The sequence below is a fragment of the Haliotis rubra genome, unplaced genomic scaffold, assembly GCF_003918875.1.
Source record: "Haliotis rubra isolate DU_JTF1 unplaced genomic scaffold, ASM391887v1 Scf40, whole genome shotgun sequence".
NCBI classification, from domain to species: domain Eukaryota; kingdom Metazoa; phylum Mollusca; class Gastropoda; order Lepetellida; family Haliotidae; genus Haliotis; species Haliotis rubra.
The window spans coordinates 1,141,368-1,159,947 of record NW_025767080.1 but is presented as its reverse complement, the minus strand read 5'-3'; the positions used below and the strand labels follow the sequence as shown (position 1 = coordinate 1,159,947).

Below are 18,580 nucleotides of genomic sequence, written 5' to 3'. Positions count from 1 at the left end.
CCTGGACCAGATTTGATTATCTAATGGTTTCTGGGATATTGCTTGAGAATCAGCTCAGAATAACAACAACCATCGTCTTAGTGTTACAGCATCGCTATCCTATCACTTGTTACAACAGTTTTTGTTGCCATTGTTTCAGGCTCACCACTATGTGCGGGGATTGTGTTGGGTGTTGAGGTACTACTATCAGGTGAGTACCTGTGCAGACTGTAGGCAGACCGTTTCAGACTATATGCAGATTTACATGTAGGCAGATTACATGCAGACTGTAGGCAGATTATAGGCAGACTGCAGATTTTTACAGAATCCATGAAACACTGAAGACACACTTGGAGATTGTTTACTTAGTGTGAAGCTGTAAATACCAAATCATTTCTGACTCCTAAAGATGATCGTTGTTCTTACAGTTTCGTTCCAACCTCTAACATTATTAATGAAAGTGCTGAAGACTGTCATCTTCTTACTGTTCTGTTAACATTGCCACATCTCTGTATCTGAATTAACTTAATGCTGGCCTACTTTCAGGGCTGTGCTTCCTGGAAATGGTACTTCCCCTATCATTATGCACCATTTGCATCCGATTTTGTCAACATTGGCGACCTTCCCAACGACTTTGAGAGGAACACTGAGCCAGTGAGTATTTGTTGAAAAAAGTTGCTTGAACTGTAAACCTGTGAATTTTTTCTTATCCTGACTCATGATCTTTTGATTATCTCCCTTTTCCTTGCGAATGGTAGTGGAACACTTGAATCCCTTGAAGTTCCTGAAGCGGACGTAAAAATACACTCACCCACGAGTTACCTCCCTCTTGCCCTTTCCCGCACAAACAGTCATGTGACCAGCCTTACTTGTCACTCTCTCCCTTTTCGCCCAAGTGGATGGTTGGGCGAGCACTGGAGTCCCATATACGGCATTATACGGGACTGTATTCAGCGGCGTCCTGATTCTTGTTAAGGCGATATCTGATGAACTGTTGTACCCAATGTCTTCAAATTTGGTAACAGCCTACATTGGGGGATTACGCAGACACCAGTTTATTTTGGTGACCTTGACCTTATCTTCAAGGTCACCATGACACTTTGACCACTTTTCAAACTATTGTTAACGCGATATCTCATGCACTGTTGTACCCAGTGTCTTCAAATTTGGTGACAGCCTACATTGGGGAATTACGCAGACACCAGTTTATTTTGGTGACCTTGACCTTATCTTCAAGGTCACCATGACACTGTGCACGCTTTTAACTCTTGTTAACGCGATATTTCATGGACTGTTGTACCCAATGTCTTCAAATTTGGTGACAGCCTACATTGGGGGATTTCACAGACACCAGTTTATTTAGGTGACCTTGACCTTATTTTCAAGGTCACCACGACACTTTGAACAGTTTTCAAACTCTTCTTAACACGGCATCTCATGGACTGTTGTACCCAATGTCTTCAAATTTGGTGACAGCATACATTGGGGGATTACGCAGACACCAGTTGATTTTGGGTGACCTTGACCTTATCTTCAAGTTCACCACGACACTTTTCACACTTTTAACTCTTGTTAACACGATATCTCATGGACTGTTGTACCCAATGTCTTCAAATTTGGTGACGGCATACATTGGGGTATTACACAGACACCAGTTTATTTGGGTGACCTTGACCTTATCTTCAAGGTCACCACGATACTTTGACCGCTTTTCAAAGGCGATATCTCATAAAACATTGCACCCAATGTTTTCAAGTATGTTGACAGCCTACATTGGGTGATTATGCAGACACCAGTCATTTCAGGCATCTTGTATGTGACCCAAAAATATAAGTAGTAAATATAGGTATTCCATTCTTTAGCGGCGGGGGACATTGCCATATCAGTGGCAAACACTTGTATCTTTTTTATTTAGGTCCTATTCTTCAATATTACACGGTGTATGGATTTGGCAATAACTATTATGTATTATATGTAAAAAATTGTAAAAATGATTTGTATTGTGTCATAATTTCATGGTTATGTAACTTTGTTTACATTTCATGAAATCTTGCAGTGTTTGCAATCACAGGTTATCCGTGGCTGATCCTCACCCCCAATGCCCTTCGTGCATAAAACCATGTTCTTCCAGCTTGCGCTGTACTTATTGTGTTGATTTATCAAATCCACAATTTAATAATATTTGTCTTATATCTATAGACCTGCCATGGATCGGGTGAGAAAGTCATCTCAAGTCACGGCTGATAAAACAGGAGATCAGCCTGCAAACCGTATGTTGCTTGCTACTGCTGAAATTCATAATACTGGTGCTATGTTGAGTACGTTGGAGGGGCAGTCTGCTGGTACAGGGGCTAAGAAGAGACTGGCTACAACGCAGTTGACTCCGACTCAAGCTAAGAAAAAGACGTCATCCTCTTCTACATCGCAGAAGAAAGCATCTGTTACCAGATCAGAGGGTAAATCTATGCGGGCCAGTAAGTCAACGCATCAGAAATCCTTCAATGAAGAGATTTTACCTCCACATGAAGTAGACGTTTTTGATGATCCCCCATTACTTCTACCTGAGATCAGCAACTCAATCGACTTCTATGACTACTAGATCGTCTCCTGCAACGGTCACAGCAGGACAGCTGTTTGACGAACTACCACTTACATCTCAACGGAGTGAAGTCGAGGCACAGAACTCATCAGCGTTAGCGAACGCTTCTTCTACACCGCAGCAGCTTCAAGCAATGCAGAACTTTGACCCGGGTGAATTTACGAGACAATTCACCAACCAGATGATGACCATGATGGAACGCAGGTTCGAGGAAGAAGCGAAGGCTCGGCGAAGCCTCTCATCTACCGACAGTGTGCGCAAACCTACGGACCTACGCAGACCTGCGCGAAACTACTCTTCAGAGAACTACATCTCAAGACTACGTTGGCGAACGTACACCTTTGCGAAGGTCTCCACAGTTGGACGACTCTGTCATCTTGGAGGAGGATAGAAGACATGAGATGCCTACTCATCTTTCTACATCTGCGAGACCGCCTCTGTGGTGTAGTGGTTAGAGCGTCCGCCTGGAGAGCGGAAGGTCGCGAGTTCAATCCCTGACCGCGTCATACCAAAAGACGTTAAAATATGGTACTTGTTGGTCCCTGTCTGGCGCTCGGCATTAATGGGTACAACAAGGACTGGTCGGCTCGGGAGTCAGTATAATGTGTCTGAGTGGGGTATTCATGCTTCACTGCAGCATGGTATCTCAGTGGGCTAGCACTATAAAACCAGCTTCAGCCTGGGCTAGTACAAGCAGCCGCACATACACATACACACGCAAGCATGTCATCATATGAGCGAAATATTCTCAAGTACGACGTTAAACCCAATTTCACCTCACCTCTACATCTGCGAACCCTCAACGTTCGAGAACATCGAAGGATCCGTCTCCTACATCTAGCCGCTCTAGATCGAGATCTCATATCTCTCACAGACGTTCGCGAAGTCACTCATCACGAGACAGAGGTTCGCGAAGAGATGAATCTACAGATAGAGGTTTGCGAAGAGAGAACTCTCAAGATAGACGTTCGCGTAGGGAGGAATCTGCAGACAGAGGTTCGCGAAAGGATGATGAAGGTTCGAAATTGGATACAGGTTCGCAGATGGATGATACACGGAGGCCTAGCTCTAATAATCAGGAGATACTGGATGAGCAAGCAGACTCCGTCTTCCCAGACACAGAGCTTACAGCTTGGATTGCCAAAGGGTTGAACTTGGAGTCTCCTAAGGATAGAGATGGAGTCTACACTTATATGATGCTCAACGACGACTTTCACTCCGTTACTATCCATCCTATTGAACCTATATCCAAGGTACCCTCCAACCTACGCACAGCTTTCGTGAAAGCATCCAAGTACCAGAGTCAGCATCTGCCATCATTTAATATGAAGAGATTCCCCTTACATCATATGGATCCATTTATAAAGGCGCCTGAATGGGATGATAACATAAAGTTAGTCAACAACTCCCGGAACAAGATGTATAAAGTAGAAGATAAAATGTTATCTCAACTTGATACTGCTACAAGGAGATCCTTCTTCTGGTTGGCCAGGTCCAAAGCTATCAATGAAGCATTGATCAATAAATTCCAGAACCCAAGTTCGGAAGAGGACAGAATGATATATTCGGTGCTCATAACTCAGAAGAAAGACCAATACTATTTATCGGACCATCTGGCATCTATATCTGCAGGTCTCAGTTTACTACGCAGACAAGGGCTACTAACATCCTGTTCATGGAGTGACAGATTCACCCAACAGCTGCTGAGAGCTCCATGGGAGGCGCCTACTATCTTTGGAGGACAAATAGACGATACAGTTAAGGAAGCTACGCACGACTCTAGAGAAGTTATGATGATAAAATCCATAGATACTCTGGCCAACGTCATCCGTCATACTTCGCAAAAGTATAACAGCAAGTCCAAATATTCCGGCATACAGAAGGCAAAGGAGAAGAAGTACTCCAGCTTCAGAGGCGGCAAAGTATCTTTTTGTTAGCCATCCGGAAATTACAGAGGAAACTCAGGGAGAGGCCGCACTCCCAGAGGATCCAGAGGAACTAGACGTTGATATCGGGGTTCGGAACGACTGGAGTCTTCCACCCCCCAGCCGTTCCTGTAAAACCATCGACAGTGGGTGGATGTCTACAAAGGTACTGGAAAAATACTAGAATACTAGAGGAGGACTACGTCTCCCAAATACTACGAGAAGGATACAGAGTACAACTCAAGGCCACACCTCCGTTAACCCTCAGCCCGATGGTCTTCAACTACACAGAGGAGCAGGCAGACAGACTACAAGAAGCCATCAACTCACTACTTATGAAGGAGGCGGTAGAGATAATAGGTCAGACTGATTTACAACATGCGCAAATTCAACAAAGACTATCTACTGAAACCAGACAGGTTCAGAATGATCCACCTACCTCAACTCAGACTAATCGTCTGTCCAGCAGATTACATGGCCAGCATAGACCTGCAGGATGCGTACCTACACATCCCCATACATCCGGAATCAAGAAAGTATCTACGAGTCCTATTCAGAGGGCAGCGCTTCCAATGGAACGTCTTACCGTTTGGAATATCTTCGGCTCCGTGGCTATTCACACGAGTAACCAAGCCTATAGTCACATATGTACATCATCAAGGTCTACGCAATGCCTTCTACTTGGATGACGGAATTCAGGTTCACCAAGATGCCAGTCAACTCAAACTACAGCTGAACTTCACGATCAAGTTTTTCGCTCAACTAGGATGGCTGGTGAACCTTGTGAAGTCAGAGTTGGAACCAAAACAAGATCTGCAATTTCTGGGGATAAGGTTTATCACAACACAGAATTGTATTGTCGTCCGAGAAGATCGTTGGGTCAAGATACAAGCCATGATTCCACTAGCAGTCATCTCTCTGTTAACACTACGTTCATGGCAAGTTCTACTCGGTCTACTAACCTCGGCGCAGGACTTGGCTTGCACAGGACAGTTACAACTAAGACCGCTGCAATGGTTCCTGACAAACCATCTAGACAGTGTCGACCCAATCTTGCTGCCAGACAACCTCAAGAGGTATCTACTGTGGTGGACACACAGGTCGAACGTTTGCAGAGGGACCTATTTACAAGAGCCGGCCTTCGACACACATCTCCACGTAGAAGCTTCGATACAAGGCTGGGGTGCGCATCTCAACAATCAAGTTGCATCAGGGAGGTGGTACAAAATAGAGCTGAAATCCATGATCAATGCCTTACAACTATGGTCGAGCTCGCTGAACAACAAAATGCTGATGGTCCACACGGACAACTCTACAGTGGCATTCTCCATAAATCTGCAAGGATCAACAAGGTCTCCAAGCCTGCTACAGCTCACATTCCAGTTGTTCCACATCACAGAGGAAGCAAACATCTGGATAAAGGCGTGTCACATACCCGGAGCCATGAACGTACTTGCAGACGCTCTCTCCCGACCACTGCACCCGTCACCTACGGAATGGATGCTCCATCCAGAAGCGTTCCGGCTCATCATAAGGGAAATAGGATCCCCTTGCATAGACCTGTTTGCCACGAGGTTCAACAAACAACTACAGACGTTTGTCTCACCAGTTCCAGATCCTCAAACCAGGGCAACAGATGCACTGAGCATATCTTGGGAAGGACTAAACGCTTAAGCGTTTCCACCCCCGATATTACTACCGGAAGTACTGTTGAAGATCAAACAGACACAGGCACTTCAACTGACTTTGGTCGCGCCATACTGGCCAGCGAGAGTATTGTTCCTAGACCTAATAGAAGATCTCGGAAGTCCAACAATCAAGTTATCAGATTGGCCGAACCTACTCATACGTCTGCACACCAAGCAAGTCCACGGGAACCCGACAGCGTTCCAGCTACACGTGTGGACTGTATCAAAACATGTTTGAAGAAAAGAGGATACTCTGCCAGGGCAGCCAAGGCAGTAACGCTAGCGTTACGCAGATCTACTCGTAACCTGTATGATGACAAGTGGCTGAAGTTTGAGACTTATGCAAGGCGGAAAAGGCTTCATTGTGATGAAAGCTACTCATCCTCAAGTGGCGGAATACCTGTGTCATCTTAGACAGACCAGACATCTGAAAGGTTCGACATCATCTACATACCTCGCCGCCATCAGTACAGTGATTACCATGAAAACAGGCATCAAGTTGACGAAAGTACCAGAATTACTTGCTTTGCTGAGATCTTTTAAACTGGAGGACCAGCAAAAGAAGTTAAGAGCTCTGGCCTGGGATCTAAATGTAATTCTGCGTCATCTTACAAGTGATGCCTACGAACCTCTAGACCAGACTACCCTCGAGCTGCTGACACAGAAGACTCTGTTCCTGCCTGCTCTAGCCACGACAGCTCGAATATCAGAGATACATGCGCTGGACCAGATTCGACACGGGGCACAAGCTGCAGTTCATCTAGGACTTCATTGCCAAGAACCAACTACCTGGTCAGCCAGATAGACAGTTCCACATACCAGCGCTATCTACAATCCTTGGACCAGAGGATATAGAGGACTTAGCCTTGTGTCCGGTCGGAGCCCTGAAGATATATCTTCAAAAGGCTAAGACAAGGAGACGAAAATTCAAGCGCGCCTGTTCATCCCATTATCCACAGAGACATCAGCAGAAGTCTCAAGAACGACGATATCGTTCTGGATGAGAGCTGTCATAAAGCAGCAGGACTAGAACCTCCTAGAGTTTCCAACCCACATGAAGTTAGAGCACTGGCGTCAACACTGGCTCTGCATGGAAATTGCTCTATATCTGCAATTACGGAGGGCTGCTTTTGGAAGTCGGACACAGTGTTTGCCAACCACTCCGAGACATAGCCAAGATGTCTCAGGCATTCACCAATTTGGGCCTCTCGTCGTACCACAGCAACTAACCGTTCCTCAAAGGCGCTGAGTTGGAATATCTCACCCTTTATCACGTTGACTTGTTGATAACTTTTTCCAAGGAAAAGTATTAGTTTGAAAGTCCATGCGCACAGTCTAGGACAGGCTAGCATGAGTGATTAAAAATCCTGTACGGGTAAAGATCTTACCTGTACGTGAAGGGGTCGCAACTCATATATGATAAAGATCTTATCATAATCTATGGGTTGTTATAAGATATCTAGTAATAAGAAGATACTAGTTTATCTGTAGCCACATGAATCAATATGATTCAACTTGTCTGAGACTGAAGTAAGACAAGAAAAGTGCGCCCCCATATCGATGTTGTTCCATAGGATGGCATGGTCCAAATCCGCCATAGCTGACCACACCCAAGCCAACCCTGACCATGCCATCCTATGGAACAACATCGATATCCTAGAAATCAACCGACAAGACTACAAAATTAGGAAACTCCTTGAAGCCATAAACATCCAACGCCACAACCCCACCATGAATCGAGATCAAGGTTATTTCATCTCCTCGGTCCTATCACCACCTAATCAAAGACCACCACCAGTAATCCGTCCCTACCTCCTTTGTCCATCTGGCTTCCATGCTCCCTCCTTTGTGCTTGTAATCACAACTATTGTAAGTCAACTCATCAATTGTATAAACTCAACTCTAATCACAATCAATCACTCTGTACATCAACCTCATCTGCTGTAATCACTTATCAAATATCCAATGTACATCAACCTTGTTAATTGTATATACTCACTATACAGCTATGTATATATTCTCCTTGCTTCAGTTGTTGTATCACTTGCTTGATAACGGTGTTAGTACCTACACCGAATCGTCGCACTCATTGCAATAAAGAAGTTGACTATCCATACAAATCAGTTTTCCTTCAGTCAGGATAAGTATAAAAATATCAATTTTACTTGAAAAATTACATTTTCCTCTCGTCCTATCTATCTCCCCATTTGTAGATTGCAGAGCTTTATCTTCTGCAGGGCCAGTCAGAGACATTGCAATTTGCTGCGGAGAGTTGGGTTCCAGAATGAGTGATTATGTTTATAGGTCTGCAGTTCTACCCCCTAGAACAGCTGATGAGTGTTCAAAAGTAGAGCTAGTGTTCATGCCCAGATGGCTCTTTATTTATGTGATGTTTGAAGTATGTACCCCTGTCACAGTTCCAGCCCCTGGAACAGCTGATGAGTGTTCAAAAGTAGAGCTAGTGTTCAAGCCCAGATGGCTCTTTATTTATGTGATGTTTGAAGTATGTACCCCTGTTACAGTTCCAGCCCCTGGAACAGCTGATGAGTGTCTTCCCCGCCGGCAGCAAGCAGCATCTCCCCCTTACCTGGCAGACTCTCATGGAGGAACCGGTAAGTGGGTCATGACAGACACATACACAATGTGCATTAATCATGGCATTGACTCCTGTTGTGCCACTGGGCTTCCTCTGATCCCCAGAACCAGGTCGATGACACACCAGTGACACAATGGACTGGATAGTTAGCCTCCGTGACCTGGTTGACTGTGTGTCATTCTAGCCCAACAGCATAGGATGTCGTGTCATACCAATCACAAAAATAACATTGTAGGAAATTGCTGAGTATTGTGTTAAATTACACACAATTATGTCTGTTTTAAGAGATGTTTTCTTCACAGTGCTTTATGAAATTACACAGCAAGCATATGTTTTCTAGTGCTTTCTTCTTGCTTCTTCATTTGTATCTACTGCTTCTATTTCAGGAATCACCAATCATTGATTTCTACCCCACAGACTTCAAGATAGATTTGAATGGGAAGAAATATGCCTGGCAGGGTAAGATGACATACTTGTTTTGAAAGAGATGTTTGATAGAAGGGGCTAAATTCAACAGGAAGTATCCATGTTCACATTTTGCACTTTAGGTATTAGTTTCAGTGTAAGGAGTATTTGTTATTAGTTAAACTGATTCATGCTATTCCGTGGCACATGTCACACTGTTTTTATGGTGTAGGTCACGTTTGTTACATTGGTCATGACGTCTCGGTCCCAGTGGCTGAAACTAGACGTCTGATTACTTCCAAGCAGAAAACTATTTGAAACCTACTGTCAGGTCCTGAATGTAGGAGCGTTTCTCACGTCTGTACCAGATATTGACGGGTGAATAAGTGGTACACTCTGGAGGTGTTGGGCCCTGTGATAGGTAGAAATATGGTATACCTTAAACTTGTTAGCAAATCATCTGACTGTATACATTTTATTGCCTTATCTCACAGCCACACACACAACACACCCTGAGACACACAGACAGACAATGCATGCTACTGTGTCAGTACAGTAATCTTGAGTTTAACCCAGGCTCATCTCCCAGGTATTTATGGATCAGATCAGATCAGATTAACAATTCCTTACTGACATGGAGCTCTTGTGTGTAGGTGTTGCTCTGTTGCCCTTTGTGGATGAGAAGAGGCTGAAGGAGGCCCTGAAGAGTGTGTATCCCGATCTCACAGCCGCTGAACGTAAGTTGCTTTCCGTGATTGACATACTCTGTGTCCATTTTACAGTTGGAATCAGATAGTGCCTGGATAGTGCCTAGCTCTAGTGAGACAACAGAGGCCCAGATAAGCTGCGTATCCGGGTAAAATACGCATAGAAAATTTCCAATTACGCATTGAAAAAGAATTGTTGCGTACCAACTACGCATATAAAATGTTAGATATGCAAATGCGTATGGAATATATTTATAAAAATCGCTGGCGAAATGAAAAAGACATCGATTGCCATCAAGTTGTACTGTTGGTATAGGATTAGTGATTATTTTATGATATCATTTCCCATATATTTACGTTGGTTTTTATTAGGTATGACATAATACTTAGGTGAGTAAAATGACTGAAATACACACATATTTGAAAGCAGTGGGTAACGGAAAATGAAGTACCCACTCAATATTCATAATACCTACTTCAAAAAAATACAGTGGGTACAGTACCCACATGAGCTAAATCTTATCTGGAGCTCTGAGACAAGATACATTAACAGTTTTAGAGAACTCAAGGTTAATGTGTTTCAAATGCATTTTTATTGATATTGGTACAAAACGTTTGATATGAGCATTATGGACTTGGGTGAAACATGGGGAATAGCTGTGGAGTACCCACGAATGGTCAAGGCCACAAAACCCTCTTCCAAACGGGACTGAAGGACCTCCAGTACTTGGACTAAATCCACAGGATCTGGAATCCAACTATCTGCATGCCAGTGTGCATCCCAGGCTCAGCTATCCTCATGCCTAACATTATCTAATCCTGCCTTGAAGCGAATTTTGTCTGTATCTGCTGCAGTAGGTTAGACCTGACAGATGTCAAGCTGCCCATTGAATCCGATGAGTTAGGTGCTATGCATGTTTTGGAGTGGTAATGTCCAGTTGTCAAGGAAATAGAGCAGGAGGCTGAGCTGGAAACCTGAGAATTGCCTGAAATAGATCTGTAATGGCCAAAGAGGTACCAGATAGGTGCGATAGGAGCTTGGGCATCAGTAGTATAGGTGTGAACATCCACAATAATCTGGCGATCCAATCCAGCATGACTGGCTGACTGACTGAGTTTGGTTTTACATCGCTTTTAGCAATATTCCAGCAACATCACGGCAGGGGACACCAGAAATGGGCTTCACACATTGTACCCGTGTGGGGCAATCCAGCATGAAGGTGTTGGAAGTCAATACCCTTGGGTCCAGTATTTGAGAGTACAACTTGCATATATGTAGCCCAAGGAAGACTGTCTTCAAAGATTTGAAAACCCCTATGGGTTTGGATAAATTCTTCTATTACTTTCAGATTATTTTTCATAATTGTGATTGTATGATTATGTGATGGAAGTGCAGTGCCTCTTTAATACAGAATTTCAGCCTAGATTCAGCATGCTCTGTATGTGTTTCAGGGAAGAGAAATGTTCGTGGTGATGATCGCTTAATGTTTGTGTAAATAATGAGCTTCAATCATCCATCATACTCCCTGTTTGAGGGGGCTCTATGAGGGCCACAGTAGTAAAAAGCCACTGAGGTGAGTATAAGGCCCTTAATGAGTGGGGTGATTGGATCTGAGTGGTATCGATCAAAACAAAATAAAGTAATGACTGTTCAGTATAAGGCCACAGTAAATAATGAGTAAATAATGAGTGTTCAGTATAAGGCCACAGTAAATAATGAGTGTTCAGTATAAGGCCACAGTAAATAATGAGTGTTCAGTATAAGGCCACAGTAAATAATGAGTGTTCAGTATAAGGCCACAGTAAATAATGAGTGTTCAGTATAAGGCCACAGTAAATAATGAGTGTTCAGTATAAGGCCACAATAGATAATGAGTACATGTATGAATGTTGGAACTAATGATATTTTAATAAGGCCACAGTGATTGTGATGTATAAGGCCACAGTAAATTGAGTGTTCAGAAGTGAGTAAATATGAGTGTTTTTTCCACAGCTTTTAGCAATATTCCAGCAATATCAGTAAATAATGGGACACCAGAAATGGGCTTCACATGTATTGTACCCATGTATGGGAATCGAACCCGGTCTTTGTCCAGCAATATCACGACAAGCAAATGCTTTACATCACTAGACTACCCGGGTCTGCCCAGGCAAATGCTTTAATCACTAGACTACCCCACTGCCCCTGTTTGTGAAGTGAAAGACATGAGATTGTTATGTTGGTTTGTTACAGCCTGTAGATTTGGATGCTGGTCTGTCGGAAGGAGTCTCAGGGAAAATCTGGTGTGATGATTTAGCGGTGCTAACTGGAGGGTGAGACATTACACACATTCTGTTTTTGGAGGTATTTTCTTTGTATTTTGTGCTTTGCAAGTTGTCACTATCCATTGTTTCAATTTATAAAAGATTATACTTTGGGGCCATGTTCTGTAAATTTTGTGTTTCTTCAGTATAAAGAGATGTCTTTTGTTTCAGTGTTGTGCAATCTATTCTGCCTGCACTGAAAGATGTCGAGGATAACAGAGCTATTGGGTAAGTGTATGGTCTGATGTGTTGCCTAATACAGGGAGTAAACAGGGGAGACTACTGGTGATAACAGAGCTATTGGGTAAGTGTAGACTACTGAGGATAACGGTCTGATGTGTTGCCTCATACAGGGACTACTGAGGATAACACAGTGAGTAAGGTGTTGAGTAAACAGGGGAGACTACTGATACAGATAACACAGTGAGTAAGGTGTAAGGTGTTGAGAGTCCAGTGACAAGATGTGCAGTTTGGTGTTAAGCATGATACAGGGATTAAACAGGGGAGACTACTGAGGATAACACAGTGAGTAAGGTGTTGAGTCCAGTGACAAGATGTGCAGTTTGGTGTTAAGCATGATACAGGGATTAAACAGGGGAGACTACTGAGGATAACACAGTGAGATTGTCCAGGGAAGACCACCTGGGAACCAAAGAAATAAGAAGACTAAATCATTTCATGATTACACTTGCATTTGCTTGCTTTTTCAGGATTCATTTGACTAGCATGCATTTTGTCATGCATTATATGTTCATTGTTGCAATCTGATGTTGGCATCTGTGTACAGTGCTCCCTCTGTTTACCAGTGTTCACTTCAAGGATCCAAAGTTCGATGCTGATCATCTCTTTCCTGCCAAGGTCCTGCCTGGTGCCAAGTAAGTCCTTCCCCCTAGTTTGATGATCTGGACAACACATGAGCATTGCTCTGTTTTAATGAGAGATGGTTTCAGCTCGGAAAGATTGTTTATATTGCAATAGAATCGATGTGCTGATAACTTAGTCCTTATTTCCTTTGATGCTGCTACCACTTGTTTCATCAGTGTTTAGGGGTGGTGGGGTAGTCTAGTGGTTAAAGCATTCGCTCGTCATGCCAAAGCCCGGGGTTCAATTCCCAACATGGGTACAATGTGTGAAGCCCATTTCTGGTGTCCCCGCCGTGATATTGCTGGAATATTGCTGAAAGCGGTGTAAAACTAAACACACTCACTCACTCATCAGTGTTTAAACATCAAACAGAGCTGTATCATTGGTTCCTTGTTTCGTAGTGGGGTAGCCTTGTGGTTAAAGTGTTCACTTGTCACACCCAGGTTTGATTCCCCATATGGGTACAATGTGTAAAGCACATTGCTGGTGCTCCATGTTGTGATATTGATTTAACATTACTGAAAACATTGAACCAACCTGATTCTTTCCCTCCTGCTAAGTACTGTGTTGAATAAATGCTCCTACTGTTTCTGATGGCTGTTTCTATAGCATGCCTGCGAAGGTGTTGAAGCCAGAGGACTTCGAGAAGATGTTCCGGAGCCAGCAAGAACGAGGACGTGGTCGGGGACGGGACGGACGTGGCGGGTACGGTGGGCGTGGCGGCATGGGCTGGAGGCCACAGCTTGGCTTCACCCCAGACAGTGGGTACAGACAGGATAAAGACATATCTTCAGCCCTCAGAATGATCAGGTCAGTACACATTCCAGGGCACACCATAATTTCTGTGACAAATAGTTTGTTATTGACTTGCTCAAATTCCCATAACCCAAACCTTTAAGAAAGTAGTACCTTTTAGAGGCTGCTAGTACAGAACTGACTGCATTATAAACTATTGTTGAACATAGTTGTCAGTCTGGTGGCTACAAGCCTTGATGACACAGATTGATGCTCATGATGTCTACCACTGGTTTAACTTGACCAAACTTTTTCAGGTTGCTGTGATGAAGCTAGAATATTGCTGACTGTATAAAATATCTACACCTCAACCAAAACATCTGAAGAGATTCACACGTTCTGTTTCAGACATGGGAGCCAGGGTTATGGAGGGGGTCAGAATTATGTCATGTCATCCCAGAACATGCATCACTCTCAGTATCATGCAGGTCGCAACTACGGAGGTAAGATGTTCAAACTATTTGCTTCATGTTTTTCCTAGTTTTTCTTGCACTCTTACATGATTACATTACATAGGCTTTCAAATTTTGTGGAAAGGGACCCAACACGTTTCCAAGTACAAGCCTTTATGTCGACATTGTGATAACGAGGGTCAGTTGTTGGGTGCAGTCAGATGAGGAATTCATATGAACTGGGTTTCTTGTCAGTTTTGCAGGCATTGATTCCTTACATCCACTACTCTGCTGTTTGTCTATAAAATATAAGAATTAATCATGTAGTTAAATAAACCATCGCCTTGTCATCTTGAGAATCTGATGTTGAATCTGCTCCAAAGTTGTGCTTTTAATGGTGCTTCGTTCGCTTGTATCAGCAAGAGTTACTTCCCTTGCACTACTGAGAAATATAGTGATCAATAGACTCACAAGAAGATTCAGCATGCAGATTGTTGTATTGTATGGCAATTAATAAGGTCAAACATTGAAGGCTCCCTTTAACCATCACAGTGACAACTAATCTGAAAATATAGAACGCTACACACGTTCTCGTTAGATAACAATTATATGAAACATATGAACTCTCTATGGTATCTGATGGAGTGAAACTACATATTGTGATTCAGATTTGTTTCAGCAAGTTGTAAAAAATCAATCTTTATTAGTACTGATATTATCCTGAACACAAACCTCGCAAATCAACAACACTCTCCTCACTGGAAGACTAAAGCTTTTGCTACCGTTAACATGCTGCCCACTGTTGTACTGAATGAGGGATAGTCGCTGGATCCTGTTTTTGCTGTTGATCATGCTTCCAGAATTATTTTCAGACTTGTAATAATCTGCTAATAGTCAACACATTAGGTTTCTGGGTTAAAACTGATCCCAACATTTTATGCTGTGCAGAAGAGGCAACTCATTGGTGTTCAGGTAGCCTGGTTTATATCTTTTGTTATTGTAACCTGCTTGACAAGGATTTAGAGGCCACAGTCATATGACTTTCCGAGTTTAGCACTACATATATCCACAAAGGTGTATTCAACGAAGTGCTACAAGGTAATTCTCAAACTGAAATGCAGTGGTTTGCCCAGAGATTTGTTGGTACAGAATTACATTGTGAAATCAGCAAATGACCACATAAAATGGATGAGTAATTAACAAATGCTAATGGTCAGTAACTCTAAATGCCATTCACTTTCTGCCACCAACAGTCCACCATAATTTTACCTACACTTCCACAATCATGTAGATCCTAAGCTTTATCATTAAGATAAGAGAAGCGTTCATAAACGATTTCCCCTGACCCACTTGCAGTGGACTTAGTGGAACGAAACTTGGCACAGTTATTAGTCCTTCTCTATATAGCAACCACCAAGAGTTACACACTTCTCCCATCATTTTATGCAACTACAAAGACCTTGCTTGAATAGGTCAGTAGGTTGTGTATCAAATCATGACTTGACTCCAGAAATCAGTGTTTCATCATCTGGGAAGTGTGTTCCCTTTAAAAATTACTTCATAGTTGGAAAGATATGGAAGTCAGATGGTGCATGGTGTGTGATAAGCCTGTCGAAAAAGTTTGCCTGGTTTTCTTGGCACATGTCCAAAAGAGCCTTTGAGCAACTGACTCGTTCCTGCTTCTGAAAAGGTGCAAGCAGCCTGGGAATCCATCATGCAGACACCTTATGCAGGTGCAAATTGTCATGAATGATTTTTTCCATACCCTACACAGAACTTGACATTATGTGCTAACTGGCGAACAGTTATACGGCGATCTTCCAAAATGGCAGTCTCCACTTTAAGGACAGTGTCTTCATCAATGGCTGAATGAGGTCGACCAGGAATGGAGCAGTTTCCACAGATTTCCAACCACATTTAAACTGGCGATGCCAGTGTTTAACTACGTCATATGATGGGGCATCCTCCCCATAAGTTGCTTTCATTTTATCAAAGGTCTCTTTTGGCGTGCGACCTTTCAATTACAAAAACTTGATCACTGCTCGGTACTCAACTGGCTCCATTGTCACACCTTCCTTCAATATAACGCTTGTCAAAGAAATAGCTTTAATCGTTCAATGCTGAAAATTACCACATGACCCATAGAAAAATGTGTCATTACTCACATGAAGTTTCAACCACATGTGAAAACCAGAAGTTGGTCAGGGGAAATCTTTAATAAACACCCATTGTAAGAATGAAACAAGACCCAATAAATAACCTGCTACTTTTGCAATTAGAAGCAGAGGTTGCCAAAGACCATTTCTAACTCTGATCATCCTGGATGTTTTGTGATTTGATTCACTGTTATTCAGTGGGACTGAATGGTATTGCCAGTATACCGCAATGCAATTTTCAAATGATGTGTTTTGCAATCTTCTTTCTGAGAACTGTTACATTGGGGAAAAATGTATAGATGTTAAGTTTTGCGATTAAAATCTGCACAGACATTCATTCACAACTGATGTTTCCTGTTGTAAGTAGTTGACGAAATGGCATATTTTACGTGCTATAAACTGTGCAAAAATATAATAAAATCCCAAACTCTCCAACCTAATTTTCAGAACCATAGCATTTAAGTTTAAGGTCTTCCTATGTAGAATATAGGCTCTGCATATACACTCACTCAGAAACATTTTAACTCCCAATATATCACAATATATATCGCAATATGGATACCACTATCACAATATTGTTCAGGACAATGTGTTTGCCAATACACAGCCTTTAGTCTTTAAGATATATATAGAAAGAAGTATTTTATCCTGTGATGTATTCTGCTCTTGTCAGTGATCAAGTGTTTAGTGATGGCTGTAATATAATGTATATATAATGTCATTAATACTTAACTGTAGCAATATGACAAAAATAACTTGTTCTTTAGCTTCTTTTTATGGTATATATGGTTATGAGAAGTGTACATTCGCCTAATCATCAGTGTGTTTGCAAAAACTGAAACATTTGAAAGTCAACATATGATAATCCCATATCAGCAAGTCAGCATAACCTCTTCCCTCCATATGGCATACAGCAGGCCCTGGACTTGTGTTCACCTCTCGTCAGAACATGTCTACAACTTGATGAAGCCAGTGGAGATTGCAGGTCAGAGTGGGCCCCCAGTAAAACCATAAACTATGACTTGTCAGCTGTATTTGTAGTTTATTGTTTTATCTTGCAGTGAGCTGTATTCCAGCTAAATCACACGGCCTGTATATCATTATCTCACAGATGACTAGGGTTGGGTATTGCCAAAATTTTCATATTGCAATATATTGTGATATGTGTTGACGTATTACAATATGTATTGCAATATATTGTGAAAGTGTAACACATGGTTCAGGGTAATGAAATTACTGTTCCTTTCTTTTGAAACAATTCCAATGGCCACTTTCGACCGCCTCCGTGGTGTAGTGGTTAGAAGCGTCGCCGGAGAGCAGAAGGTCGCTGGTTTGATCCCTGACAGCGTCATACCAAAGGACGTTAAAATATGGTACTTGTTGGTCCCTGCCTGGCTCAGCATTAATGGGTACAACAAGGACTGGTCGGCTGGGAGTCAGTATAATGTGTCTGAGTGGGGTATTCATGCTTCACTGCGGCATGGTATCTCAGTGGGCTAGCACTATAAAACCAGCTTCAGTCTGGGCTAGTACAAGCAGCCGCACATACACATACACACACAGCATGCACGTCGTCATATGAGCGAAATATTCTCAAGCACGACGTTAAACCCAATTTCACCTCACCTCAATGGCCACTTTCAGGACTCAGGTGTGATTGTACAAGAGACCAATTGAAAATGTTTCCAAACAGAAGATTTCGCTCTGAAGCTTGGAACTCGAGAAAAAGCAGCTGCCTTCGGTACCAATCTATTTTTTACATGGTTTAAAAGTCAGGCAAATACAGTTATATGACCAATAAACATTCTCAAAACTATTAATGTATAATAATATAAAGAAAATACAAATGTTATTGGTATTTTTTACTACATCACGAAAATTACCGATCATGGTCACGGAAATTGCCAATCGTATCGGGTAAACCGGTTCGCGAAAAGTGTACCGCAATATATCGTATTGTGAAGTTCGAATTGCAATGTACCGGTAAACCGGTATTATCGTCCACCCGTACAGATGACCCATTGTGACCTTGGTTGGAATGAGTTGTCAGTGTTCTGTTGTTGATCTAAATTTCAGTCGTGTGGCCATCCCCTCTGACATGGTGATGGCGATTGTCATCTTGCCCTGAAGATGGGGGATGTTGCTCATGCATTTAGTCTTTTATTGTCTG

At 42.5% G+C, this 18,580-nt stretch overlaps 1 protein-coding gene across 1 annotated transcript in view; it reads left to right on the top strand.

The window, feature by feature from the left end:
• The window catches only part of LOC124287335 (5'-3' exoribonuclease 2-like), a 71,742-nt gene that overhangs the window by 21,520 nt on the left and 31,642 nt on the right, over positions 1-18,580 (top strand). The window contains exons 20-31 of the mRNA XM_046723832.1: positions 140-190; positions 526-633; positions 8,714-8,803; positions 9,174-9,246; positions 9,846-9,929; positions 11,352-11,391; positions 11,461-11,473; positions 12,133-12,212; positions 12,375-12,431; positions 13,010-13,078; positions 13,677-13,877; positions 14,211-14,305. Coding sequence (XP_046579788.1) covers positions 140-190; positions 526-633; positions 8,714-8,803; positions 9,174-9,246; positions 9,846-9,929; positions 11,352-11,391; positions 11,461-11,473; positions 12,133-12,212; positions 12,375-12,431; positions 13,010-13,078; positions 13,677-13,877; positions 14,211-14,305 — 961 coding nt within the window. The remainder of the gene's footprint in view (positions 1-139; positions 191-525; positions 634-8,713; positions 8,804-9,173; positions 9,247-9,845; positions 9,930-11,351; positions 11,392-11,460; positions 11,474-12,132; positions 12,213-12,374; positions 12,432-13,009; positions 13,079-13,676; positions 13,878-14,210; positions 14,306-18,580) is intronic.